General features: G+C 45.5%; 1 protein-coding gene across 2 annotated transcripts; it reads right to left on the bottom strand.

The window, feature by feature from the left end:
* LOC143923673 (uncharacterized) lies at positions 1-27,672 on the bottom strand. 2 transcript variants are annotated; one of them, XM_077447483.1, is made up of 5 exons: positions 27,343-27,672; positions 20,986-21,048; positions 17,164-17,205; positions 9,175-9,516; positions 1-287 (listed from the first exon to the last, which is right to left on the bottom strand). In XM_077447483.1, the coding sequence occupies exons 1-5, from the start codon at positions 27,611-27,613 to the stop codon at positions 130-132; spliced, it is 876 nt and encodes a 291-aa protein (XP_077303609.1). In that variant the 5' UTR covers positions 27,614-27,672; the 3' UTR covers positions 1-129. The 2 variants fall into 2 exon arrangements, with proteins under 2 accessions (XP_077303609.1, XP_077303610.1); XM_077447484.1 differs by having other exon boundaries at positions 9,240-9,516.

The raw sequence follows: 27,672 nt of genomic DNA, 5'->3' as shown, positions 1-27,672 counted from the left end.
TGAGGTCTGACGTGACTTTATTTATAAACAAAGCCGCGTCGACGTTTACCTAAAAGTAAACTCCTATATTGCAATTCTGCTCTAATTCCAAAACAACAGCAGCTGTATAGCATTGTGGGTAAAATAAAATTAAAGTGCAATAAAAAAGTAGATGAAAAAGACCAGGCAGTTTGCAACGACTACCACTCCGACAACCATTCCAACTTTTTCTTTCCTGTATTTATCAGTGCTGCCGATTGTTGGTGCTGATTTTGGAGAGTCTGGCTTTGTCAAAGGGTCCAATTCTTCTGTACAAAGAAATAATAAGCAATTAGTTGTGTATGGACTGGTCTCTGGAATTCAGGATAGAAGGGGGGGGGGGGGGTGTATAGGCTAGAGGTCTTTCATGTAGGAGTGGACTGTGATGGAGACTTTCATGTAGGAGTGGACTGTGATGGAGACTTTCATGTAGGAGTGGACTGTAATGGAGGCTTTCATGTAGGGGTGAACTGTGATGTAGGCTTTCATATAGGAGTGGACTGTAATGGAGACCTTCATGTAGGGATGGACTGTAATGGAGACTTTCATGTAGGAGTGGACTATAATGGAGGCTTTCATATAGGAGTGGGCTGTGATGGTGACTTTCATGTAGGGGTGGACTGTAATGGAGACTTTCATATAGGGGTGGACTGCAATGGAGGCTTTCATGTAGGAGTGGACTGTGATGGAGACTTTCATGTAGGAGTGGACTGTGATGGAAACTTTCATGTAGGAGTGGACTGTAATGGAGACTTTCATGTAGGGGTGGATTGTGATGGAGACTTTCATGTAGGGGTGGACTGTGATGGAAACTTTCATGTAGGAGTGGACTGTAATGGAGACTTTCATGTAGGGGTGGATTGTGATGGAGACTTTCATGTAGGGGTGGACTGTGATGGAAACTTTCATGTAGGAGTGGACTGTAATGGAGACTTTCATGTAGGGGTGGACTGTAATGGAGACTTTCATATACGGGTGGACTGCAATGGAGGCTTTCATGTAGGAGTGGACTGTGATGGAGACTTTCATGTAGGAGTGGACTGAGATGGAGACTTTCATAAAGGGGTGGACTGTAATGGAGACTGTCATGTAGGGGTGGACTGTGATGGAAACTTTCATGTAGGGGTGGACTGTAATGGAGGCTTTCATATAGGAGTGGACTGTGATGGAGACTTTCATTTAGGGGTGGACTGTAATGGAGACTTTCATGTAGGAGTGGACTGTGATGGAGGCTTTCATGTAGGAGTGGACTGTGATGGAGGCTTTCATGTAGGAGTGGACTGTAATGGAGACTGTCATGTAGGGGTGGACTGTAATGGAGACTGTCATGTAGGGGTGGACTGTAATGGAGACTGTCATGTAGGGGTGGACTGTAATGGAGACTGTCATGTAGGGGTGGACTGTAATGGAGACTGTCATGTAGGGGTGGACTGTAATGGAGACTGTCATGTAGGGGTGGACTGTAATGGAGACTGTCATGTAGGGGTGGACTGTAATGGAGACTTTCATGTAGGGGTGGACTGTGATGGAGAATTTTATGTAGGCATGGACTGTGACAATGCTGTATCTTGGTCTATGCCAGGGGTCTTCAAACTGTGGCCCTCCAGTTGTTCAGGAACTACAAATCCCATCATGCCTAGTCATGTCTGTGAATGTCAGAGTTTTACAATACCTTATGGGATCTGTAGTTCCGCAACAGCTGGAGGGCCATAGTTTGAGGATCCCTGGCCTAGGCCAACAAGGCCCAGGCCTAGGGTGGCACTTTGGAGAGGGGCAGCAAGAAAGCTACTCCCCACACATAAAAAAACAGCCTCCTGTGTGTGTGTATATTGTGTGTGTATAAAAGGTCAATGAGTTTCTGGACTCCTGACATACCCTTGCATCTTTCATCCAGTGCTGCACTGACATTTCTGGATTCTGAGTCATGGGGAAAGAAATAGAATTGTCAAAGGATCTGCCAGAAAAGGTAGTTGAACTGTACAAAACAGGAAAGGGATCTAAAAAGATATCCAAGGAATTGAGAATGCCAATCAGCAGTGTTCAAACTCTAATCAAGAAGTGGAAAATGAGGGGTTCTGTTGAAACCAAACCACGGTCAGGTAGACCAACTAAAATATCAGCCACAACTACCAGGAAAATTGTTTGGGATGCAAAGAAAAACCCACAAAAAACTTCAGGTACATAAATATATAAATACAGGACTCTCTGAAAACATGTGGTGGGGCTATTTTAAGATGCAAAATAAGGAGGCACTTGAAGAAAGATGGGCTGCATGATCAAGTCGCCAGAAGAAAACCATTACTATGCAAATGCAACAAAGTATCCCGCTTACAATACGCTAAACAGCACAAAGCCTCAAACCTTCTGGCACAAAGTCATTTGGAGTGATGAGACCAAAATATAGCTTTTTGGCCACAGTCATAAACACTACATTTGGAGAGGAGTCAACAAGACCTATGATGAAAGGTTCACCATTCCTACTGTGAAACACGGAGGGGGATCGCTGATGTTTTGGGGATGTGTGAGCTACAAAGACACAGGACATTTGGTCAAAATTGATGGCAAGATGAATGCAGTATATTATCAATAAATACTGGAGGAACATTTGCATTCATCAGCCAGGAAGCTGCGCATGGGACGTACTTGGACCTTCCAACATGACAATGATCCAAATCACAAGGCCAAGTCCACCTGTCATTGGCTACAGCAGAATAAAGTGAAGGTTCTGGAGTGGCCATCTCAGGCTTCTGACCTCAATATCATTGAGCCCCTCTGGGTAGATCTCATACGTGCCGTTCATGCAAGACAGCCCAAGAATTTACATGAACTGGAGGCTTTTTGCCAAGAGGAATGGGCAGCTTTACCATCTGAGAAGATAAAGAGCCTCATCCACAAATACCACAAAACACTTCAAGCTGTCATTGATGTTAAAGGGGGCAATACACGGTATTAAGAACTGGGGTGTGTAAACTTTTGATCAGGGTAATTTGGTTAGTTTCTGTTGCCATTGTGATTTAAAAAGAGTAAACACAGTAGACTGATAATAAATGGCTTCAGCCAAACACTACTAATCACAACCATGAGAGAAAGAAAACTTTTTGTGTTATCCATTCTTATTCTCTGAAAAAATGACCAAGAAATCATGAATTCTGCCAGGGTATGTAAACTTATGATCACAACTGTATAAGGGGAAAAACATTTTTGAAAAAAAAAAAAGATGTTTTGATTGCATTTTCGAAGCCCTAAAATGCCAGGTCAATATGCCTTGTACTCAGTGTACCCCCTTGCTACTCGGCATCCCCCCATTTAGTTGGTGGTGAGCGGGAGCAGCATTACTTACATTAAGAATTGCCAGAAGAGGAAGGAGGGGGGCTTCCAAATATAGGTGTTTGATCATAAATGTAATGTGATTGGCCGTCACAGAGATGATAAGGCACAAACATACTTTGAAAGGGCACACTGCCCCGTGTGTGTTTTCTGCAGTGCCGTTTATGAAAGAAAAGAAAGCCACCTCTCCGGCATTTTTACTACCGTATATACTCGAGTATAAGCCGAGTTTTTCAGTCCACTTTTTGGGCTGAAAAAAGCCGCCTCGGCTTATACTCGAGTCACTGAAAATTTGCCCGAGCTGGAGGAGAAAAAGGGGCGGGGCCATGTCGCTGGCTGACGCTGGTGAATGGCCTGTCAGTTTGCCGGTCAGCACAATCCCCTCATCTTTCGATTCCCTTCGTTATAGTTTTTTTTTTTCCTTCAATGTGCTCTATGTCTGCAGCGGGGAGGGGACTCTTTCCTCTGTTTCGGGCGCGGAGGAATACAGCCTCTGCACCCGCTCCGCAGACCGCACATCGTTACTGCAGTGGGGGGACTCTTTCTTTTATTTCGGGCGCGGAGGAATCTCTGCACGCGCTCCGCACACCACACAGTATTAGCATAGGATACTGTGTGCTGCGGAGTGATATGCCCAATCCCCTCTCTCTCTCTCTACACAGGACTACCATAGAAAGAAGCAGAGAGAGCAGGGGCCGGGCAATCCAGTGTATGGAAGTAAAGTGAGGTGAATTCACGAGGCATACGGTAAATTATGGAAAAAAAAAAACCTGCTTTTGTCTCATACTGTGTCATACTGTCATACTGTAGATACTGTAGATTAGAATCCTGTAATTTTTTTGTACCGTAATTGTTTTTTTAAAATCTTTAAAAAAAAATTTAAAATCTTAAGCAATTTTGTACGGTACTTAAAGGCTGGGTTCACACTGCAGAGGTTACGAGAACCGCATGTGATTCGCACTGCACTGCAGTGCAAATCACATGCGGTCTCTGTGCGATGCGAGTTCAGCCATACAGATAGTATGGCTGAATTGGCATCGCACGTGGCCCAAACTCACACAGGACCCTTTTTTTGGTCCGCAGCAGAATCGGATCGCATGGGTGTTCACACCATGCGATCCGATTCCTGTCCGAGTTTGCAGATCGCACTGCGATATGCGAACTGATCTGGGGGTGTCATTAACATTTCATTGACACTCCCAGCAGTTTGCATAGGGCAGTGTGAAGTGCCGCTGGGAGGTATGCGATGCGGGAACCCGCCGCGGATTTGCGGTGTTCCCGCATCGCTGCAGTGTGAACCCAGCCTTTTTAAACATAATTTTAATAATTGCACTTTAGGCTGGGTTCACACTGCAGCGGGAACGCCGTGAATCCGCAGTGTTTTCCCGCATCGCATACCTCCCAGCGGCACTTCACACTGCACTATGCGAACTGCTGGGAGTGTCAATGAAATGTTAATGACACCCCCAGATCAGTTCGCATATCGCAGTGCGATCTGCAAACTCGGACAGGAATCGGATCGCATGGTGTGAACACCCATGCGATCCGATTCTGCTGCGGACCAAAAAAGGGTCCTGTGTGAGTTTGGGCCACGTGCGATGCCAATTCAGCCATACTATCTGTATGGATGAACTCGCATCGCACAGAGACCGCATGTGATTTGCACTGCAGTGGACCACATCTGAAGAAATCGTGGCGAGGCGCCGCAAAAAAAATGTGTCTAATGTGTTATCCAGAGCATTATTACAATGGCTACTGTATATTTATTGGGCAGGCTGTATACCGGTATGTGTCTAATGTGTTATCCAGAGCATTATTACAATGGCTACTGTATATTTATTGGGCAGGCTGTATACCGGTATGTGTCTAATGTGTTATCCAGAGCATTATTACAATGGCTACTGTATATTTATTGGGCAGGCTGTATACCGGTATGTGTCTAATGTGTTATCCAGAGCATTATTACAATGGCTACTGTATATTTATTGGGCAGGCTGTATACCGGTATGTGTCTAATGTGTTATCCAGAGCATTATTACAATGGCTACTGTATATTTATTGGGCAGGCTGTATACCGGTATGTGTCTAATGTGTTATCCAGAGCATTATTACAATGGCTACTGTATATTTATTGGGCAGGCTGTATACCGGTATGTGTCTAATGTGTTATCCAGAGCATTATTACAATGGCTACTGTATATTTATTGGGCAGGCTGTATACCGGTATGTGTCTAATGTGTTATCCAGAGCATTATTACAATGGCTACTGTATATTTAATGGACACAGGCAGGCTGTATGGTATATTTAATGGACACAGGCAGGCTGGACGGTATATTTAATGGACACAGGCAGGCTGGACGGTATATTTAATGGACACAGGCAGGCTGGACGGTATATTTAATGGACACAGGCAGGCTGGACGGTATATTTAATGGACACAGGCAGGCTGGACGGTATATTTAATGGACACAGGCAGGCTGTATATTTAATGGGCACAGGCAGGACACTGGTAGAATGTACGGTACCGTATATTATGAGCCCTAACACAGGCTGCTCTTTGCAAACAGTCATGTCATCACTTTCTGTAATATCAGCCTGCATTAGGCCTCAAAAGGTACCCAAACAAGTCTTTTTTTTTTTTATCCTGTTAGAAATGGATCCCAACACTTCTACCGGTAATCCTGGACCAAAAGAAAAACGCAGGTCATTCGAAGCTGGTTTCAAACTTAAGGTTGTGTCAAGAGCAGAAGAAAGCAATAACAGTATTGCAAGTAGGGAATTTTGTGTTGATGAAAAACAAGTGAGGGAATGGCGGAAAAAGAAAGCTGACTTGGAAAAGATTCCAAAGGCAAAAAAAGCTCAACGTGGTTTAACAACTTCATATGGGGCTCTAGAGACTGAATTGCATAAATGGGTTATGGAGTGTCGTCAAAATGGTTACTGCGTAACACGCATGGGAATTCGCTTACGTGCCCTTCAGATGGCTAAAGATGACAAATTAAAAGCACCAGGCATTGAAAAATTTGTTGCGTCAGCAGGATGGTGTACCCGCTTCATGAATAGGTTTGGCCTATGTTTGCGGCAAAGAACAAAGATTTCACAGAAGTTGGCAAAAGACCTTGATGAAAAAGTGATGTCATTCCATTCATTCATCATAAAACAAAGAAGGATCCATAACTATGACCTGGGAGATATTGGAAATATGGATGAAACACCGATGACCTTTGATCTTCCAAGCAACAGAACTGTGGCAAGTTTGGGAGACAAAACTATTTTTCTCAGAACCACAGGAAATGAAAAAAATCATTTCACAGTTGTTCTGTCATGTTTGGCTAATGGAACAAAGCTGCGGCCTGTCATTATTTTTAAAAGAAAGACCTTGCCTAAAAAGGTCAAATTCCCACCACGAATTACAGTGCGCGCACATGTGAAAGGCTGGATGGATGAAGACGGAACAAAAAAATGGCTGGAAGAAATTTGGAAAGAACGACCAGGAGCAGCCTTAAAGAAAAAACCATCATTGCTAGTTTGGGATATGTTCAGAGCCCACACATCTGATGGCATAAAAGAAATGGCAAAATCTTCTCAAGTTACTTTGGCCGTTATTCCAGGTGGGCTTACATCTGTATTGCAACCGCTAGATGTGTGTTTAAATAAACCTTTTAAAGACCGTGTGAGAAAGATGTGGCATGAATGGATGTCATCTGGTCAAGCCCGACTGACAAAAGGTGGAAATCTGATGAAGCCCGACATAGAATTGATAGCAAAGTGGGTTCGTGATGCATGGGAAGAGATTCCGGAGGACATGGTGCAACGCGCCTTCAAGAAATGTGGCATTAGTAATGCTATGGATGGCAGTGAAGACAGCGCTTTGTATGAGAACGACAGCAGTGATAGTGATGACTGCGAACTCAGTGATGATGACAATGTCTACGCTGATAATCTCACACCAGCTAATGCTGAAGCTCTGTTTGGACATACAGATGATGAGGAATCCAGTTTTGAAGGATTTTAACTCTTGTGTTTTAGCTTGGTTGCTGAATGAGCTAAGGTTTTTGTACTTTTAAAGTTATTGTTGATACCATATTGTTTTATTGACCCTCTTTACACTTTTATATTTTTTTACAGAGATAGTTTACTGTTTTTCTTTGAAATAAATATTCAAAAACATTATTGGTATCTATTTTTATTTTTGAAATTTACCGGTAGCTGCTGCATTTCCCACCCTAGGCTTATACTCGAGTCAATAACTTTTTCCAGTTTTTTGTGGTAAAAGTAGGTGCCTCGGCTTATATTCGGGTCGGCCTATACTCGAGTATATACGGTATATGGTGGTGTTGATGTGGTTAAAGTGGAACCTCTGCCATTTTTTATATTCATTGTGAATGTAGCTAAGAAAGGTTAGTGAGTTCTTGGGTCTGCTTACCTGCTGTACCCTTTATTTGAGGTTTACACCATTCCTGTGCTGTGTTCCCAGGTTTGAATGCCTGCCGCATCCATTATGAGGGTTTCCACCATCCCTCTCCTGAATTTCTAAGGCCGCGTACACACGGGAGGATTGTCTGCCCAACTAAGTTCGTCAGACAATCCGACAGACAGTCCGTCCTAATTTTGAATGAACGGACTTGACCACATACGATGAACAGACAGTCCGCCGAAAGCTTGCGCGATGACGTGTACGGCACGTACGACGGGACTAGAAATACGACGTCCAATACACTGCAATGCAACCTTTCGCCGTGTAAATCCTTTCTGAGCATGCGCCATACTTAGTCCGTCGAACTAGCCTACTCACGAACGGATTGTCCGCTGAAACCAAGTTTGGATGGACTGTCTTACGGAAATTCCGAAAGACTTAGTCCGCCAGACTGTCCGCTGAAAAAGTCAGCTGAAGCCCACACACGAGCGGATTGTCCGCTGAAACACGTTTCAGCGGACTAAGTTGGATGGACAATCCTCTCGTGTGTATGCGGCCTAAGTCTGTACAACTCCTATTCCCATTATGAGGGGTTCCCACCATCCCTGTGCTGAGTTTCTGGATCAGCACACCCACTGTACTCTTTTTACGAGGGGTTCCCACCATCCCTGTGCTGAGTTCCCAGGTGTGCACTCTTGCTATGCCCATTATGAGGAGTTCCCACATCCCTGTGTTGTGTTTCTGGATCTGCACACTCACTGTACCCCTTATGAGGTGTTCCCACCAACCCTGTGCTGAGTTCTCAGGGCTGTACACCTGCTGTGCCCATTATGAGGGGTTCCCACGACCCACGTGCTGAGTTCCTGGGCCTGTCTACCTGTTATGCCCATCATGAGGTGTTCCCCACCATCCCTGTGCTGAGTTCCCAGGTTTGCACTCTTGCTGTGTCCATTATAAGGTGTTCCCACCATCCCTGTGCTGAGTTCCCAGGTTTGCACTCTTTCTGTGCCCATTATGAGGGGTCCCCACCATCCCTGTGCTGAGTTCCCAGGTTTGCACTCTTGCTGTGTCCATTATAAGGTGTTCCCACCATCCCTGTGCTGAGATTCTTGACCTGCACACCCGCAGTACCCATTATGAGGGGTTTCCCACCCTCCCTGCACTGAGTTCCCAAGCCTGTACACCTACTGTGCCCATTATGAGGGGTTTCCCATCATCCCTGCTGGATTTTTTTTATTTTATTTATATTGTTGGGAATGTAACAGGAGGAACTGAAACAAACAACAGCTGAAGGTGGCTAAAAACTGAACTATAGCAGAGACATCTCTCCCGCTGGGCTCTATGTGAGAGAAACTTGTGGATGACTCTACTCGGTTTTGGATAAACTGACCTTAATGGAGCTATCACCTACCTTTCACATTAACAATAGTGAGTAAGCGACGCTCCATTGAGCGGTATCCGATGGTGCAGGTGTACCTCCCGCTGTCTGTCGTCTGGACGGAAGTCAACTTCAAGCTCGCGTTTCCTCTAGAAAGTTCTTCCAACTTGGAATCATCCTCCTGGGAGTCTTTGTTGAAGACCCACATGGGGACACCGTCCTTGGACCAGCGTATGTCTAACATGGTCAGCTCCATGGAGGGATCCGTGTGGAATCTACACATCAGGCTAATGTTTTCTCCAGGTGTAGCACTGACCGATTTATATCCTCCAATTTGTAGAAATGGTGCGGAGCTTAGTAGATTGCTTTGCTTGACTGTTGAGGGATCAAAGAGATCAGATTATCAGTATTATTCAAATTCATAATTAATTTCATATTTTTACACGGGCTATATTACACTCCTTTGAGACTCCACAGAATGTACCTGGATCGAGACCCTAGTTGCCCCTGGAGTCCATTGAATCATACTTTCATGTTTTGAGAATGCCCTCTCATTGTGTCATATTGGTCCTATAATTTCACAGAGAATAATCTTAGGTTTCAGTTGTCTCTACCTTCCCGGAATAAAGCCCCATACACACTATTATATTTTCTGCAGATAATTGTCTTCAGATTTACCAAAACCATATTTACCGAAACCATATAATATCAAAACTCTTAGCCCTTGTACACACGGTCGGACATTCCGATGGAAAATGTCTGATCGGACCGCGTTTTCGGATAATCTGACCGTGTGTGGGCTTCATCTGACTTTTTCCATTGGACTATCCGACCAACAAAGTTTGAGAGCTGGATATAAATATTTTCCGACAACATGATCTGATCGGACTTTGTCTGATCGTTTGTAGACAATTCCGATCGGACAAAGTGCCACGCATGCTCAGATCAAATTACGAGACCAAAGCTATTGGCTACTAGCCTGAATGTATTCCCGTCGTAACTAAATAACGTCATAACGTTATGAACGATCGGATTTTCCGACAACTTTGTCCGACTGTGTGTATGCAACACCAGTTTCGGACAAAATCCGTCGGACAAAATCTGACGGATTTTGTTGTCGGAATGTCCAACCGTGTGTACAGGGGCTTAAGGTCAAATCTTAAGAGTTTCAATTTCTATGCAATCAGCCAAGCCCTTGCAATACATGGTTTTGGTAAATCTGAAGACAAAAATCTGCAGAAAATCTAATAGTGTGTATGGGGTCTTAGCCCTTGTACACACGGTCGGAGATTCTGTCGGAATGTGTCCTATCGGACCGTTTTGTCGGATATTCCGACTGTATGTGGTATGCATAGGACTGTTTCCGTCGGAATATTTGTTGGACCAAATTTTCCAACTTGCTGGAAATATTTTCGACAAACTGGTCCGATAGGACATACTCCGATCATGTGTAGAGAATTCCACGCATGCTCAGATCAAATTCCTACATCAAAGCTATTGGCTACTAGCCTGAACGTAGTCCCATCGTAACGAAATTACTTCATCACGTTCTGAAAGATCGGATTTTTCGACAACTATGTCCGACCGTGTGTATGCAACAGTTTCGGACAAGATCCGATGGAAAAAAATCAGACGGATTTGGTTGTCAGAATCTCCGACCATGTGTACAAGGGCTTAGTCCTACTAGGTATGGAGGATGACCAACGCTCTCACCATTCTAAATGACTGATCTCCTATCTTTTGTAATATGCCAAAAAAGAAATCTTGTTAAAATGGACCTCGTCAACTCCCCCTGGGGTATCTTCCTGGGAGGCCATGGTGGATGCGGCCCTAACTATGTATAAGATTACCTATATAAACAGGGGTTGTCCTTGGAAATATGATAAAGTGTGGCCTCCTTGGACTTCCAGTTAGTGTGCTTTCTCTGTACTCTCAGTGGGATGAATAGATGGAGTGCACTGGACAAGGTGATAGGAAGGAAAGGAAGTGGGTGGGGGAACAAGGGCAGAAAAGCCCAAACCTTATCTCATTTATTTTCACTGTTCCATTCCCATGATCTTCAGCTGTGCATTACTCTTCTCTCTCTCTCTCTCTTCATTGTACTCTAATCCTCTCTATTGGGTATGGAAAACTTGGCTTTTGATACCCCTAACTAAATCTATTGGAACCAATTGCCTTCGGAAGTCACCTAATTAGTACATAGAGTCTACCTGTGTGTAATTTAATCTCAGTATAAACACCGCTGTTCTGTGAAGCCTTCAGAGGTTTGTTAGAGAACTATGGTGAACAAACAGCGTCATGAAGGCCAACAAACACACCAGACAGGTCAGTGATAAAGTTGTGGAGAAGTTTAAAGCAGGGTTAGGTTATAAAAATATATACCATGCTTTGAACATCTCATGGAGCTCTGTACAATCCATGATCTGAGAATGGAAAGAGTATGGCACGACTGCAAACCTACCAAGACATGGCCGTCCACCTAAACTGACAGGCTGGGCAAGGAGAGCATTCATCAGAGAAGCAGCCAAGAGGTCCATGGTAACTCAGGGGGAGCTGCAGACATCCACATCTCAGGTGGGAGAATCTGTCCACAAGACAACTATTTTATAAATCTGACCTTTATGGAAGAGTGGCAAGAAGAAAGCCATAGTGGAAAGAAAGCCATATGAAGTCCCGTTTGCAGTTTGCAAGAAGCCATGTTGGGGACACAAGAAACATTTGGAAGAAGGTGCTCTGGTAAGATGAGGCCAAAATTGAAATTTTTGGCCTAAAAGCAAAGCGGTACCGTATATACTCGAGTATAGGCCGACCCGAATATAAGCCGAGGTCCCCAATTTACCCCCAAAAAACTGGAAAAAATTATTGACTCGTGTATAAGCCGAGGGTGAGACATGCCTGTCCATCCCTGTGTGTCGTCCATCCCTGTGTGTGTCCATGCATCCGTGTGTGTGTGTGTCCATGCATCCGTGTGTGTGTGTGTGTGTCCATGCATCCGTGTGTGTGTGTGTGTGTCCATGCATCCGTGTGTGTGTGTGTCCATCCATCCCTGTGTGTGCATGCATCCGTGTGTGTGTGTGTGTGTGTGTGTGTGTGTGTGTGTGTGTGTGTGTGTCCGTGCAGCCTACCTGTGTCCAGCCTGCCTGTGTCCGTCCAGCCTGTGTCCGTCCAGCCTGTGTCCGTCCAGCCTGTGTCCGTCCCGGCCTGCGTCCCGTCCCGGCCTGCGTCCCGTCCCGGCCTGCGTCCCGTCCCGGCCTGCGTCCCGTCCCGGCCTGCGTCCCGGCCTGCGTCCCGTCCCGGCCTGCGTCCCGGCCCGGCCTGCGTCCCGGCCCGTCCCGCAGCTCTTCGTCGGTGGCCATTCTAGGATTCAAAAGCCGCGCCTCCGTCGGTGATAGGCGGAACACTCAATTTCCCACTGACTGCTGGGAAATTGAGTGTTCCGCCTATCGGATGTCCGTGATAGGCGGAACACTCAATTTCCCAGCAGTCAGTGGTCCGCCTATCATGGACGTCCGCTCATCCTCATACTACGGACGAGGATGAGAGGACGTCCGTGATAGGCGGAACACAGACTGCTGGGAAATTCAGTGTTCCGCCTATCACAGGCGAAGGCGGAGACGGAGGCGCGGCCTTTGAATCCTAGAATGGCCGCTGTCTGTCTGCTCGACACGCTGATCGGGCAGACAGACAGCGATGACTCGAGTATAAGCCGAGGGGGGCACTTTCAGCCTCAAAAAAGAGGCTGAAAATCTCGGCTTATACTCGAGTATATACGGTATGTGTGGCGGAAAATTGACACTGCACATCACCCTGAACACACCATCCTACCGTCAAACATGGTGGTGGTAGTATCATGTTGTGGGGATGCTTTTCTTCAGCAGGGACAGGGAAGCTGGTCAGAGTTGATGGGAAGTTGGATGGAGCCAAATACAGGGCAATTTTAGAGTAAAGCCTGAAGGTTCACCTTCAAGCAGGACAAGGACCCTAAACATACAGCCAGAGCTACAATAGAATGGTTTAGATGAAAGCCTAAACATGTGTTAGAATGGCCCAGTCAAAGTCCAGGCCTAAATCCAATTGAGAATTTGTGGCAAGACTTTAACATTTCTGTTCACAGACGGTCTCCATCCAATCTGACAGAGCTTAAGCTATTTTGCAGAGAAGAATAGGCAAAAATGTCCCTCTCTAGATGTGCAGAACTGGTTTGTAGAGACATCCCCAAAAAGACTTGCAGCTGTAATTGCAGAGAAAGGTGGTTCTACAAAGTATTAACTCAGGGGGGCGCAATACAAATGTACCCCCCACACTTTTCACATATTTATTTGTAAAAAATTTTGAAAACTATTTATCATTTTCCTTCTGCCCTGTTTCACACTGACTGCAGCTGAACTCGCACGCTTTCATTCCCGTATGTTAGTCCCGATTTCATATGTGCAGAAACCTACATCTGTGTGGGTTTCTGCACATATGTCAATGGAAATCGCACCCCAAAATCGGCAAAAGTAGTACAAAAACAACTTTTGGTGCCGCAAATGTGGCGTCGCACCGATTAGGTCGGTGCAATCGCCGTCACTTGCGGCCGGTTTGGCATGCAATTTTACATGTCAAACTGCATGCCAAATCACACCAATGTGAGCCAGGGCTCCACTTCACAATTATGTGCCACTTTGTGTTGGTCTATCACATAAAATCCCAATAGAATACATTTACGTTTTGGTTGTAACATGACAAAATGTGGAAAATTTCAAGGGGTATGAATACTTTGTCAAGGCTCTGTGTATATGTATGCGTATATATCTATATCTATATATACATATATGGTAAAAACATAGTTGTCATAGAAGGGTCCTCTACTCCATCTCTTATCTTTCATGTTTTTAGTACATCAAAAAATTGTACACGTCTAAAAAAAATGTTCTATCTTTAGATGGGTTTAGTTACATAGTTAAAGTATACCCAAAAGCCAAAATTTTCTTTCTGCAGAAGTTAGCTGGCCCACCCATGTTGAACTCGTCATGAGTGAGTTGGACTTTGACAAAACAGAGGGGCCAAAGTTCTAGAAGGGTCCCCTTGTGCCCCTTCTCTACAGGGAGATGTCCTACAAGAACCTACCTTGTTGAGCATGCATTAAATGCCTGGTTTGAGGCCTCAGATGGAGCACAGACTTAGAGGATATCGCCAGGTCATATGGGTCTAAGAAGATCTTCCGCTAGAGTCATCACTGGAATGGAGTTACGCTCAAACCTTTTGTTTTGGGGCTTATGTGCAGCAGAAGAAGTTCTTTGTGATGAATTCTGGATGCTGATACCCCCCAGAGCAGTGGTCAACTCCTGTCCTCAGGGCCCACTAACAGGCCAGGTTTTCAAGATAACTGAAATACATCACAGGTGAGATCATTTGCTGCTCAGTGATTGCAGTATTCTAGTCTGCATCTCCCCAAGGTAATACATAAAACCTGGCCTGTTAGTGGGCCTTGAGGACAGGGTTTATGACCAATGCCCCAGAGGCTTCCAGCCAAGGAGCTGTAGAAGCTTGTTTTTTCCACCTCTATCGCCCAGCTCTCCTACTATTAAGTTCAAGTAAAGCATTAAAAACTGCTTTCAAGTGTGGTCCTGGGTACTAAAAGTTTCGTTTAGGGAGTTCTTGTTAAGACACCTATAGCTGGAGGCATTCTAGAGATTTAAGACTGTATGAATTGCAAGGTACAGTAGGGCTCATTCCACATGACACCCCATCCCTCAATACTGTTATATGCTTTTGGGTTTCCTGGTCTTTCATAAAATGGTAAAGTAGCAATAGTGATTTAGTGGTTAGCACTTCTGCCTTGAAGCTCTAGGGTCTGTGGCAGAGGCAAAATTAGAACCTTCAGGGCCGATGCTAGAAATCAAAAAGAACACCCTTGACCCCGGTCCGGGGGCCCCCTCCACAGTGGTGGAATGCCAGGACCTGGTCGCAAGTGCAACCTTTGTGACTCTGGTAGTTCTGCCACTGGTGTCAGTATTTTTTTCTTTTTCTTTTATTTGTTTTTATTATTTTTTACCATATTATTTATCTACAATTCTTTTTTTTTATTTAGGAGCCCCGTTGGAGGGCTTTGGTAAAATATAAGCAGCCAGTAGGAGAGTGGAGGGGGGGACCCTGCAGCGCTGCATGGTATGAGGAGGGGCTGGTGGATTACACAGGAGCCCAATCACAGCAGGAGATGGATAGGAGGGGGAGCATGTAGAGGAACCGATCACCTCCGTTTTCCTCCCGCAGTTGCTGAAAGTCTGCAGGAGAAAAATAGAGGGGATCGCTTCATCATATGTGCTGCCCTTCCTATCCAGGTGTACAGGGGGTTGTATAGGCCCCCTGAAGCATGGGGATGGGTCGCAATTGCGACCCCTGCGACCCCTGCACATACACCCCTGGTCTGTAGTTCAAATCCCAACCAAGTTCTTGTGTAAGTAGGTTAGTTGACTTCCATCTAAATTAGCCCTAGTACACAAAGGAAACCCACACAAGCACAGGGAGAACATGCAAGTAGTGTTGTGGTTGGGACCAGTGACTCTAGAAGTGCTAGACACTAAGCAACTGTGCTGCACTCTAATGCCGCATACACACGATCGGAATTCTTGTCAGAAAAAGCTCTGATGGTTTTCCCAATGGAATTCCGATGTACAACATGTACGATGGGACTAGAAAAAGGAAGTTCAAGAGCCAGTAGCCAATAGCTTCCGTTTCGTAGTTGAATCTGAGCATGCGTGATTTTTGGCGTGTCGGAATTGCATACACACGATCGGAAAAACGATCGGGAAAATTGAGAACATGCTCTAAATTTTTGGCTGGCGGAAATTTGGACAGCTAAATTCTGATGGAGCATACACATGGTCGCATTTTCCAATGAAAAGCTCTCATCTGTCTTTTTCTGGCCGGAATTCCGATCGTGTGTATGCAGCATTACTCAGTATAAATCAGCTAACTGCATTTCAGATGCACAAAACAAAGGGCGTTCAATGTCTTACTGTGTGCTTATTATCTAAAGCAGCCACTCCCTGAGTAGAATAGCCTGCCCCCAGCATGCTGAGAGTGTGACCCTTGCTCTGAACATAGAAGCAGAGGTCTGACTTCCCCTTTACTGCGTCAGAACTATAGCTCTGCACAGCTCATGCTCACTGCTAGTTGGAGAACTCTGACTCAGCATGGGGCGTGTTGCAACTCTGCAGAGAGACCACTGTTTCCACACAAAGAGCAAGGGTCCTTCTTGGCAATGGACAGGCCTTTCTACTCAGGCTGTAGCTACAAACTGTAATGCCCAGTACACACGGTCGGATTTTCGAACGGAAAATGTGCGATCGGATCATGTTGTCAGAAAATCCGATCGTGTGTGGGCTCCATTGGATTTTTTCCATCAGATTTTCTGACGCACAAAGTTTGAGGGCAGGATCTAAATTTTTTTTGATCTGATTTCTAAATTGATGCATTTGTAAATTCCAAAAGCCAATATAAAGGAATAGTAGTGGTAAAAAAAGCACTTGTGGGTTTAACCAATCTCGTTTTTTTGTATAATTCCCCTTTTAAGGGGGCGTGGCAAGGGGTGTGTCATATGCCTACATACTTTTGCTGATAGGTGTCCCTCATTCCCATTTCAAAAAGTTGGGAGGTATGTAGGTACCTAGAGATGTCTTTGCATACCTGTGGCAGCTCTCAGGATCATGTCGGAGCGTGCCAACCCTCTCTTACTCTCCCACCCACCCACATTCCTATTGGCACATCACTAATATGGACTGCTTTATTGACCAATTGGAATGTGTGAGAAGAGTGTGGTCAAGCAAGATCCATCACTAGCAAGAGATAGGACAGATAGGACAGGTATGCCTGGGGCACAAGAGCATGGGGAGATGTCATGCAACAAGCACTTCATGCCTGGTACCAGCTTTGTTTTTTTCTGAGTGACCGTCACTTTAAGTGCCTTTCCTGCAGAGAGGTTAGTGTTCCATTCAGCATGTGCGGCAACAAGAAAAGCTCCTGCAAGTAATTGCTTACCAGATTTCTTCGATGACCGTTTCATCAGCTTAATCTTCTGCTCTGAACAAGATAAAGAAAAAGACGTGGTATTAAAGATGACCAAAATCATTTACAAATGTCCACATTCCACCGGTATTAAAGCCGTCTGCAAGAGGGAATTCCAGCAATTAGTCAACTTATTTATTTTTAATATTTAAAATACAACGGAGCAGGGCATTGTGCCACATTTTGCTCACCTGCCCTTGAAAAATGGACGATGGTCAGACGGATCAGGTGCAGGCAGGGCCATTTTCAAGGCAGGGCAAAAGGGGCAGCTGCCATGAGGCCCTGTCATTGTTGTGGGGGCCAAAGCAGCTACCTCATACTTACCAACTATCCTGGTTTAAATTCCCTTGTCCCTTATCTCAGTGTGAAGTGCTGCTACTAATGCTGCCCAGCTCTTCCCTATTGTTGTGTACAGATGACTCACCTGCAGACCCTGTGTTTACATGTGAATTACTGGCATTCATATGTAAATATCAGCGGCTGGTATCATTGATATGTATATCATGCCCCCCTGAGGTCATATCCACAGTAATCTCTAGCAACCAATCAACAAGCAGAAATCATGTGCTGTAACCACTAGCAACTAATTAGGGAGCCGTAATGTGTGCTGTAACCTCTAGCAACCAGTCAGTGAGCGGTAATGATACAATAACCTCTGGCAACCAATCACAATAGCTGCCTGATCTGATTCAGTAAACTGATTTTGAGTCTAACTGCTAATTATTGTATGTCTCAAAGCAGGTGGAGAGCAAAATTGCATGGGGGGGGGGCCCAAGAAAAGAGGGGGGCAGCTGAGTCCCATGATAGGAGGTTGCAGTCCCACACACAAGCATACCAATGGGCAGCTAAGTCCCATGATAGGAGGTTGCAGCCCCACTCACAAGGGTCCAATCAATATTAAAGACGGCCCTGGGTGCAGGGTCCCCGATTCTAAGTCTACAAACTCCACAAATACTGTACACTCAGTAAGTGTACCCAGGAACAGCTCCTCATAGGCTCCAATGGGAAAAATATGGAAAAGAAAGGAGAGCTCCGGATGGTGCAGGTCAAACCAATAGGTTTATTAGGATATATCATACATTAAAATGACAAAAATAAAAGTGATCACAAAATTTAAAAAGATATATAAAGCAATGTGGGGTGCAGTAAATGCTAGCATTTACTGCACCCCACGTTGATTTTTATATCTTTTTGTGATCACTATGATTTTCGTCATTTTAATGTATGACATTTCCTAATAAACCTATTGGTTTAACCTCCACCATCCGGAGCTCTCCTTTCTTTTCCATATGTAGCACTAACCCCCGAAGGAGCTGCCGGTTAGATTTGGACTTACCGTTACCTTTCTCCTCACTTAACGTCTAGGGGTGTCCCTTGGTAGATGGCCCAGTAACTCGAGAGACTGACAACAGATCCACTTGAATGGATTTTATTTGCAAAACGTAGACAATGAACAGTCTCTTAAATTGGGATCAGAGGGTTGGAAAGAAAGTTCAGGTACTTTTAGTGTCAAAGTCAAATGTTGAAAAACTTGCTTACTTTGACTGCATCCAGAGAATAGCCATTCACAACTGGATGTTCACTCAAGTTGGACAGTCCCTCTCTCACAAGGCCTAGCAGCCAACAAAGTGCCAAACCCAGGAACAAGTCTCTGCCACAGACGTTGTTGTAGAACATACAAGATATGTCTCTGTCACAGACGTTGTTGTAGAACATACAAGATAATGTCTCTGTCACAGACGTTGTAGAACACGTAGGGAAACTAAACTTGAAGAACACTCGTGTGATACCTGGATCTCTCAGCCAGCTTGGCGATATCCACGAGATCGGATTCTCTTGGGTACTTCAGCTCCTCCAGGCTCTTACTAAGAAACCAACCCATACGTGGTCTTCTTCTGAAGAGTCCTCCCCTGGAATGCTTGAAGTCACTGGGTCTCTCCCAAACTGGAGACGGCACCCAAACACCTCAGAATCCTCCTCTAGTATCCTTGCCTCGGGCTAGCCAGCCCCGAGACATCAAGATCTGGTGGATCCGCACCCCAGGCCATAGCCTTCCTGGGTGCTGGTCAGGAGGACCAGGATCATGAAGTCAGTACATCCTTCTAGACCGGAACATCGAACCACGTGATGTCCGCATCTTAAATACCCTCTGCCAGAAAGCACAGCAAGAGCGCCATACCCACTGGGCAGGCTCTGAGAGAGAAACTACTTTAGCACCCAACCAGACCATAGATCCATACCTGCCAGAAGAGACAGTGCCCCCTGTGGTCAGGCGGAACATTTCACAGCCCAGTCAGACTGATGCTGAAGTCCAAAATTTAGACAATTGCACCCAAACCAAACTGTAGTTTAGGTATGACCTTCAATTTGAAAAAGGCATAGCATGTGCTCTTCAGGAGCCGGCACTACACATATTTTTACCATTAGCTGTTCCTGGGTACACTTACTCTGAGTGTACAGTATTTGTGGAGTTCGTAGACTGAGAATCGGGGACCCTGCACCTGATCCGTCTGACCATCGTCCATACACAGCATCTGATCTGGACTACCCAGGATTCCAAGCCTTACTGACTCAATGTCGTACGACATGTGTGTCCATCCCAGTCGGTAGAAGTATCCATCTTCTTATCATTGAAGGGTTGTTTTAGAATGACTACAGACAACTTGCTGTGTCCTTTGCTTGGTTTGGTGTCACTCAACAGGAAGAAGTTCCATCTATTCACTTTTCTGTTCATGTGGACTGTTCTCCATATCATTAATTGGAGTTTACACTTCTAATTGGACTCAACGCACAAATTGAGTTTATTGTGTTATGCACATTTATTTTTTTTACTCTTATATATTGTTTATTCACTTAAACATTAACATTGTGTTTTGGATACACTTTTTGGTATTTTTACCAAACATTATTAGCGCTACACTAATTTCCCACCATTCGGTTATCTGATTCAGGGAGGAGCTGCAAGAGCCACCGAGGGACCCTAGAAGTCAAAGTTCGGGGGCCACTCTGTGCAAAACGAGCTGCACAGTGGAGGTAAGTATGACATGTTTGTTATTTTAAACTTAAAAAAAAACGACCCTTTACAATCACTTTTACTCTTCAATAAGACACAGGAGTTGACTCCAACACAATTTTGCTTCAGCTTACTGCAGTGAATACCTACTGTGGCTTAAAGGGACACAGAGTGTCGGGGTTCAGTAGTAAGTGACACAAAGGTTCAGGAATATTTTCAACAAAGTTCACAGAAACTCAACAATAATTCCACAAACTGTTACCTGATTGGGGTTTTCTCCATCAGTGAAATCCCTTCTTTCTGAGATTGGTAGTGACAACCAAGCGAGTCGTCTTCCTCCACATGTTGGGCGGGGCTAGCAGGACTGTGATTGGCTTTAGCAGTGGCCAATGACAGTCCCCCTCCTCCTGGAAACAGAACTGCACCCAATCTCTTCCCCATCACAAAAGCTGATGATCACAGCTACAGCAAAGTTAGAGAACAAAACAATGTTCCCCATCTTTTACAATGTGTGGGGGTGCAGTGCCTCCCCCCCAGTGCAGAGTGGGGAACTCTGAGATTGGAATGCATTAGTGTCTCACCGACACTTCCCTGCCCCACTCTGCTGATGGGGAGGGAGTCCAGTGCCGGTAAAAGAGGCTTTGAGTGCCGCTCGTGGCACCAGTGCCGGGGGGTTGCCCACCCGTAAAATAGAACATAGTTCCCACCACACACTGCTTGCAGAAAAGGATTTCAGAAGGTAAAGAAAAGCAAGTGAGTAATAATTAGAATATAGGTCTTACCATCCTTATCACTGGTCTCTACAAACTTCTTGCGTGACAGATCAGTCAACTTGATCTGGTATTCTGGGAAAGAGAAGAATAAGTGTAAGGGTTCTCCTCCATCACATCAAATAAAATGAATTGGTACTCATGTTTTCACTGTACAATAATCTATTAATTCCGAAAATGTTCTCTTCGAGGAAGTTGATTGGATAGCCATCGTATTATCGTTTTGAAAGTAATCTGTTACATTATTTACTGCTCACTGTGTCATATATCCCATCATGGATCTGGGATTGAAGAACCACACCAAGAATGAATTGTCCAGGTACAAATTTATTCCACAAAGGATGGAGCCAACACATTTCGGGAGATTTCAAATCGCTCCCTTCATCAGGGCTTGAAAATGGGGAATGATGCATGCTGGGCAGAATAGAAGATGAGAATATAACGTTTTTAGACAAGATGAGTGCCATCCTGTTAAAGGACTTCACACTCCTCCAGTGAACAAATTCCATTCTGGCCAGCATGCATCTTCCCATTTTTAAGCCCTGATAAAGGAGGTGATTTTGAGGCTCCCAAATTGTGTTGGCTCTATCCTGTATCCAAATGCATATTGGAAGATATTTGTACCTAGACAATTGATACTTGGTGCGGCGGTTTAAAGCTGAAGTTTATTTGTAGTTCTATTGGACGTAAGTACTGTATATGCCACACCTGTGGGATTCCCCGTGGAAGCTGGAAATCACTGTAGCTGGAAGCCCTACTACAGTGATCTCCACTAGCTTCTGGGTCTCGTGCTGAGGAGTCGCAATTCTGCTTAGTGAATACAGGGGGTCATCCGCTGAGCTGGAGCACTATTCAGAAAACACTTAGCATTTTCTCAATGCAAAAAGCCCCAAGAAACTAACAGTGACCACTGTAGTTGCGATGCGTACTACAGTGATTTCCAGCTCCCACGAGGATCTCACAGGTATGACATATACAGTATCTCACAAAAGTGAGTACATCCCTCACATTTTTGTAAATATTTTATTATACCTTTTCATGTGACAACACTGAAGAAATGACACTTTGCGACAATGTAAAGTAGTGAGTGTACAGCTTGTATAACAGTTTAAATTTGCTGTCCCCTCAAAATAATTCAACACACAGCCATTAATGTCTAAACCGCTGGCAACAAAAGTGAGTACACCCCTAAGTGAAAATTTCCAAATTGGGCCCAGTTAGCCATTTTCCCTCCCCAGTGTCATGTGACTCGTTAGTGTTACAAGGCCTCAGGTGTGAATGGGGAGCAGGTGTGTTAAATTTGGTGTTATCGCTTCACTCTCTCATACTGGTCACTGGAAGTGGCACCTCATGGCAAATAACTCTCTGAGGATCTGAAGAAAAAAAATTGTTGCTCTACATAAAGATGGCCTAGGCCGGGGATATGCAATTAGCGGACCTCCAGCTGTTGCAGAACTACAAGTCCCATGATGCATAGCAAGACTCTGACAGCCACAAGCATGACACCCAGAGGCAGAGGCATGATGGGAATTGTAGTTCTGCAACAGCTGGAGGTCCGCTAATTGCACATCCCTGGCCTAGGCTATAAGATGATTGCCAAGACCCTGATACTGAGATGCAGCATGGTGGCCAAGACCACACGGTTTAACAGGACTGTTTCCACTCAGAACAGGCCTCGCCATGGTCGACCAAAAAGTTGAGTGCACATGCTTAGTCTCATATCCGGAGGTTGCCTTTGGGAAATAGACGTATGAGTGCTGCCAGCATTGCTGCAGAGGTTGAAGGGGTGGAGGGTCAGCCTGTCAGTGCTCAGACCATATGCTGCACACTGCATCAAATTGGTCTTCATGGCTGTCATCCCATAAGGAAGCCTCTTCTAAAGATAATGCACAAGAAAGCCAGCTGAAGACAAGCAGACTAAGGACATGGAGTACTGGAACCATGTCCTGTGGTCTGATGACACCAAGATAAATTTATTTGGTTTAGATGGTCTCAAGCATGTGTGGTGGCAAACAGGTGAGGAGGACAAAGACAAGTGTGTCTTGCCTACAGTCAAGCATGGTGGTGGGAGTGTCATGTTCTGGGGTTACATGAGTGCTGCCGGTGTTCTGCCGTATAGAGTCCGGCCATCAAATAGTGTCCGCTCCGTACTGCGCATGCGCAGTACGGAGCAGACGAAGCTTCGGAAAATCTCCAAAGCTGAACGGCGCCTGCACCATGAGTGGAGGAGGTAGCCCCACCATCCAAGCGGACATAGGGTTGTGAATTTTAGAGGGCCCCTCGCGGGCGAGCTTCGCTCGCCATGCTTCGGGCTTGGCCTCGCTGCGCTCGCCTCTTTTTTATTCTAACTCTATGTCCACTTGGATAGTGGGGATAGAACCTGGACTCACGGCACAGGCGCCGCTCATCCTCGGCAATTTTCGGAATCTGTGTTCCTGTGTAATGCGCATGCGCAGTACGCAGCGGACACTATCCGATGGAGGACGCTATTTGACAAGACACCCGCACTGGGGAGCTACAGTTCATTGAGGGAACAACATGTCCTGTGACATACTGAAGCAGAGCACGATCCCCTCCCTTCAGAGACTGGGCCGCAGGGCAGTATTGTAACATGATAACGACCCAAAACACACCTCCAAGACCACCACTGCCTTGCTAAAGAAGCTGAGGGTAAAGGTGATGGACTGGCCAAGCATGTCTCCAGACCTAAACCCTACTGAGCATCTGTGGGGCATCCTCAAACGGAAGGTGGGGGAGCGCAAGATCTCCAACATCCACCAGCTCTGTGATGTCATCATGGAGGAGGGGAAGAGGACTACAGTGGTGACCTGTGAAGCTCTGGTGAACTCCATGCCCAAGAGGGTTAAGGCAGTGCTGGAAAATAATGGTGGCCACACAAAATATTGACACTTTGGGCCCAATTTGGACATTTTCACTAAGGGGTGTACTCACATTTAATGGCTGTGTGTTGAGTTATTTTGAGGGGACAGCACATTTACACTGTTATACAAGCTGTACACTCACTACTTTACATTGTAGACAAGTGTCATTTCTTCAGTGTTGTCACAGGAAAACATATAATAAAATATTTACAAAAATGTGAGGGGTGTACTCACTTTTGTGAGAAACTGTACATACTTCCATCGGTCCAAACTGGATCAATGTAACATATGTAAAATATCCATACCTAAACTTCCCCTTTATCCTTGGAACCATTCAGACACCCAACGAAGGAAACTGCGGAAATCCTTTGGTGTGGAGAAGTTTAGAATCCATCCACCCTGACCAAATACCATCATACATTTCTATACTAATAGTATAACCCTAGGGTTTCAGTGTTAATCTTTCCTCTTCAACATTAATCTGATCATGACTATATTTTATGTACCCTATATGGCTGGTTTGTGGAACATTGACAATCGGTGATGGGTACTGCTATGTTACATTATGTAAATACATTATAGACTATTGTGCTCTTCCAACCTTAAGGTTTTATGAGGACCCTTTTCTGTTCCAGTATGACTGTGCCCTTGTGAACAAAGCCAGCTTCATAAAGACACAGTTTGATGAGTTTTGTGTGGAGGAACAGACCTCCACCCTACTGAACTTCTTTTGGGATAAGTTGGAACTTTGATTGTGAGCCAGGTCTTCCCATCCAACATCAGCACCTGACTGCACAAATGAGCACAATTTCCCACAGACACCTTCCAAAATCTCGGAGAAAGCCTTCCCAGAAGAGGGGACGCCAAGTCCTGGTTTTGGAATGAGAAGTCCAGCAAGCTCATGTAGGTGTGATGGTCAAGCGTCCAAATCCTTTTGGCTAAATAATGTATGTAGTAATTTAGGCTGAAAAAAAAGACTCATGCCCATTAGTTTACAGTTCTAATAGAGTCAAAGTAAACCCCAACCCTATCCCTGAGCAAGTGCAACCCTGAAATATTTCATAAATATTGCAGAAGAGACTGTAGTGTTTCTAAAACAGTGTTTCTCAACCAGAGTTCCTCAGTATTCTGAAGCATATGGGGCCTGCAGCTGAGTGGGGCCCGGGGAGGATGGGGAATGCATACTGTACTTGGCAACTTTTTTTTCCCTTGAAGTCGCTAGAGGTCCGCAGCACTGGTCATTTCTGTCTCCGTCACCATTTTACAGAAGACCAGTTAAGACCACTGAAAGCGGCTGCAATAGAAGTAGAGCTCCATTTCTATTGTCCGCTTTCTTGCCACCCAGGCTTCGCCCCCTGGTTCTGTAAAAGGCGCGGAGATGAGCACAGTGAGTCCTGGGGGGGTCTGTACTCCTGGAGGGGGGATTGTCCTGGGGGGGTCTGTACCCCTGAGGGTGATGAATTCTCCTGGGAGGGGTCTATACTCCCTGGGGGGGTGAATTCTTCTGGGGATCTGTACTCCTGGGGGGTGAATTTTCCTGGGGGTCTGTACTCCTGGGGGGTGAATTCTCCTGGGGGTCTGTACTCCTGGGGGGTGAATTCTCCTGGGGGTCTGTACTCCTGGGGGGGGGTGAATTGTCCTGGGGGGTTCTGTACTCCTGGAGGGGGTCTGTACAGATGGAGGGGGTTGAGTTGTCCTGGGGGGTCAGTACAGATGGGGCTGGTTTGTTCAGGGGGTCTGTACTGATGGAGGAGGGTCTATACTGATGGAGGACTATGGGGGGAGGGGGATAACGCAGTGTTTTTCCACATCGGGTGACACCAACCCTAGTGACGCCACTGGTAACTGGGGACAGCTGATGTAAGGAGGGACATTACTGGGAATGCCTGTTTTAAGGAGGGACTCTACTGGGGGCACCTGATGTAAGGAGGGACTCTACTGGGGGTACCTGATGTAAGAAGGGACTCTACTGGGGGCACCTGATGTAAAGGGGGAGGCTACTGGGAATTCCTGATGTAAGGAGGGACTCTACAATGTAATAATAGAAATAATGCGCTTTAATCATCCTGACACCATAACAACCATGGTGCTGTGATAATTGAAGCACTAACACCAGGTGTTTGGAGTATCTTTATCTGTTGATTGTTAAACTTTCTGGAATACATATATTGCTATTGTGGTGTAGGATCTGGGCCTGTTGTCCCTCCATCCCTCTCTTTCCTTCTCTCTCCTTCCCTTCCTATCTTTCTTTCTTTCTTTCTTTCTTTCCTTCCTTCCTTCCCTCCTTCCTTCATCTCAGACTTGAACCACACCCCTTTGAGCCACGCCCTTTAAGCCACGCCCACTATTTAATTTGAGCCCACCATTTTTTGTGGGGAGGGGGGCTGTTTGCGGGGGGGGGGGGGCATACAACATTTTGCTATGGGGCTCTATGATTTCTAGTTACGCCCCTGCACTGAAGTTCTATTTGGGTAGGGGGTATCTGATATATAGGGGTGACTCTGCTGAAATGGGCAACTCTGATGTATAGAGTAGCCCCTGAGGACTAGAAGGTACTCTGATTTGATGGGAGACTCTGATGTGATGGAGAACCTCTGATGTAATGTCCCACCATCTGATGTGATGGTGGGACTCATATATATAGGGGGTCTCTAATTTATGGATGTATAAAGGGGCATCTGAGGTATAGGGGGAAATCTGAGGTGATGGGGTCTCTGATGTGAAGGGGGATTCTGATGTGATGGAGAACCTCTGATATGATGGGGAGGATGCTGAGGTGATGGTGGGACTCATGTATATGGTGTCTCTGATATATAGGAGTGATGCTCATGAGATGGGGGGACTCACTTATAGAGGGGCCTCTGAAGTATGGGGGTACTTTTAGGTGATGGGGTCTCAGATGTCAAAGGGAGCCTCTGATGTGAGGGAGAATCTCAGATATGATAGGGGGATGCTGATGTGATGATGAGACTCATGTATAGAGGGTCTTTGATATATGGGGCAATGCTCGTGAGATGGAGGGGCTCACGTATAGAGGGGCCTCTGAAGTATGGGGGCACTCTGAGGTGATGGGGTCTCGGATGTGAAGGGGTGCCTCTGATGTGATGGAGAATCTCAGATATGATAGGGGGATGCTGATGTGATGGTGACACTCATAAATAGGTTGTTTTTGATGTCTAGGGGCGACACTGATGTGATGGGGTCTCTTATGTGAAAGGGGGCCTCTGATGTGATGAAGAACCTTGGATATGATGGGGGATGCTGATGTATGGTAAGACTCATAAATAAGTGGTCTCTGATATCTAGGGGTGAAGCTGATGTGATGGGAGGCGGGGGTGCTTCAGGATTTTGCATAGCTTTAGGGGTGCTACAACTGAAAAAGTTGAGAAATGCTGTTCTAAAATGATAAGCAAGACTCTTTTTTGCCTATTTTCCAGATTTTGTTTCCTGTTCATTGCATTACAACGATTTATTGGTTCAACCTTACTCTCTACTTGAAGATAGTATTGGATGATCTGTTGCGTCCCATCATATTCGATCATGCAGGTGTAGTTTCCGGTGTCGTTCTTGGTGATATTAATAAGGATCAGAGAGACGTTACCCATATGAAACTTCTCCTGAGGCATCAATGCCCTGGGCTCATGAGAGGTCATGATATTATCTTTGTACTCCACCAGGGGGCGCCCATTATGTTCCCAGCTCAAAGACAACTGATCCAGGTTAAGCGATTCCTGGTTCGCCACAATGATGGCGGTCATGACCAATTGTTTGGGCAGGCGAGGAGAGATGGAAGCAGCTTCTGAGATTGACTGCAAGG

Source organism: Lithobates pipiens, unplaced genomic scaffold (genome assembly GCF_037356315.1).
Source record: "Lithobates pipiens isolate NorthernLeopardFrog02 unplaced genomic scaffold, aLitPip1_a1.2 Scaffold_22, whole genome shotgun sequence".
Taxonomy (NCBI): domain Eukaryota; kingdom Metazoa; phylum Chordata; class Amphibia; order Anura; family Ranidae; genus Lithobates; species Lithobates pipiens.
Note: the sequence above shows the minus strand (reverse complement) of the source record. Positions and strands in the feature narration are given on the sequence as shown.

Excerpts from the sequence above, each read along its gene's own strand:
- LOC143923673 (XM_077447483.1), bottom strand. The coding sequence starts at position 27,613 with ATGACCGCCATCATTGTGGCGAACCAGGAATCGCTTAACCTGGATCAG. Across the intron at positions 21,049-27,342 it reads ATACTATCTTCAAGTAGAGA|AATACCAGATCAAGTTGACT; the intron begins GTAAGGTTGAAC and ends TCTCTTTCCCAG. Across the intron at positions 17,206-20,985 it reads AGAGACCAGTGATAAGGATG|AGCAGAAGATTAAGCTGATG; the intron begins GTAAGACCTATA and ends TATCTTGTTCAG.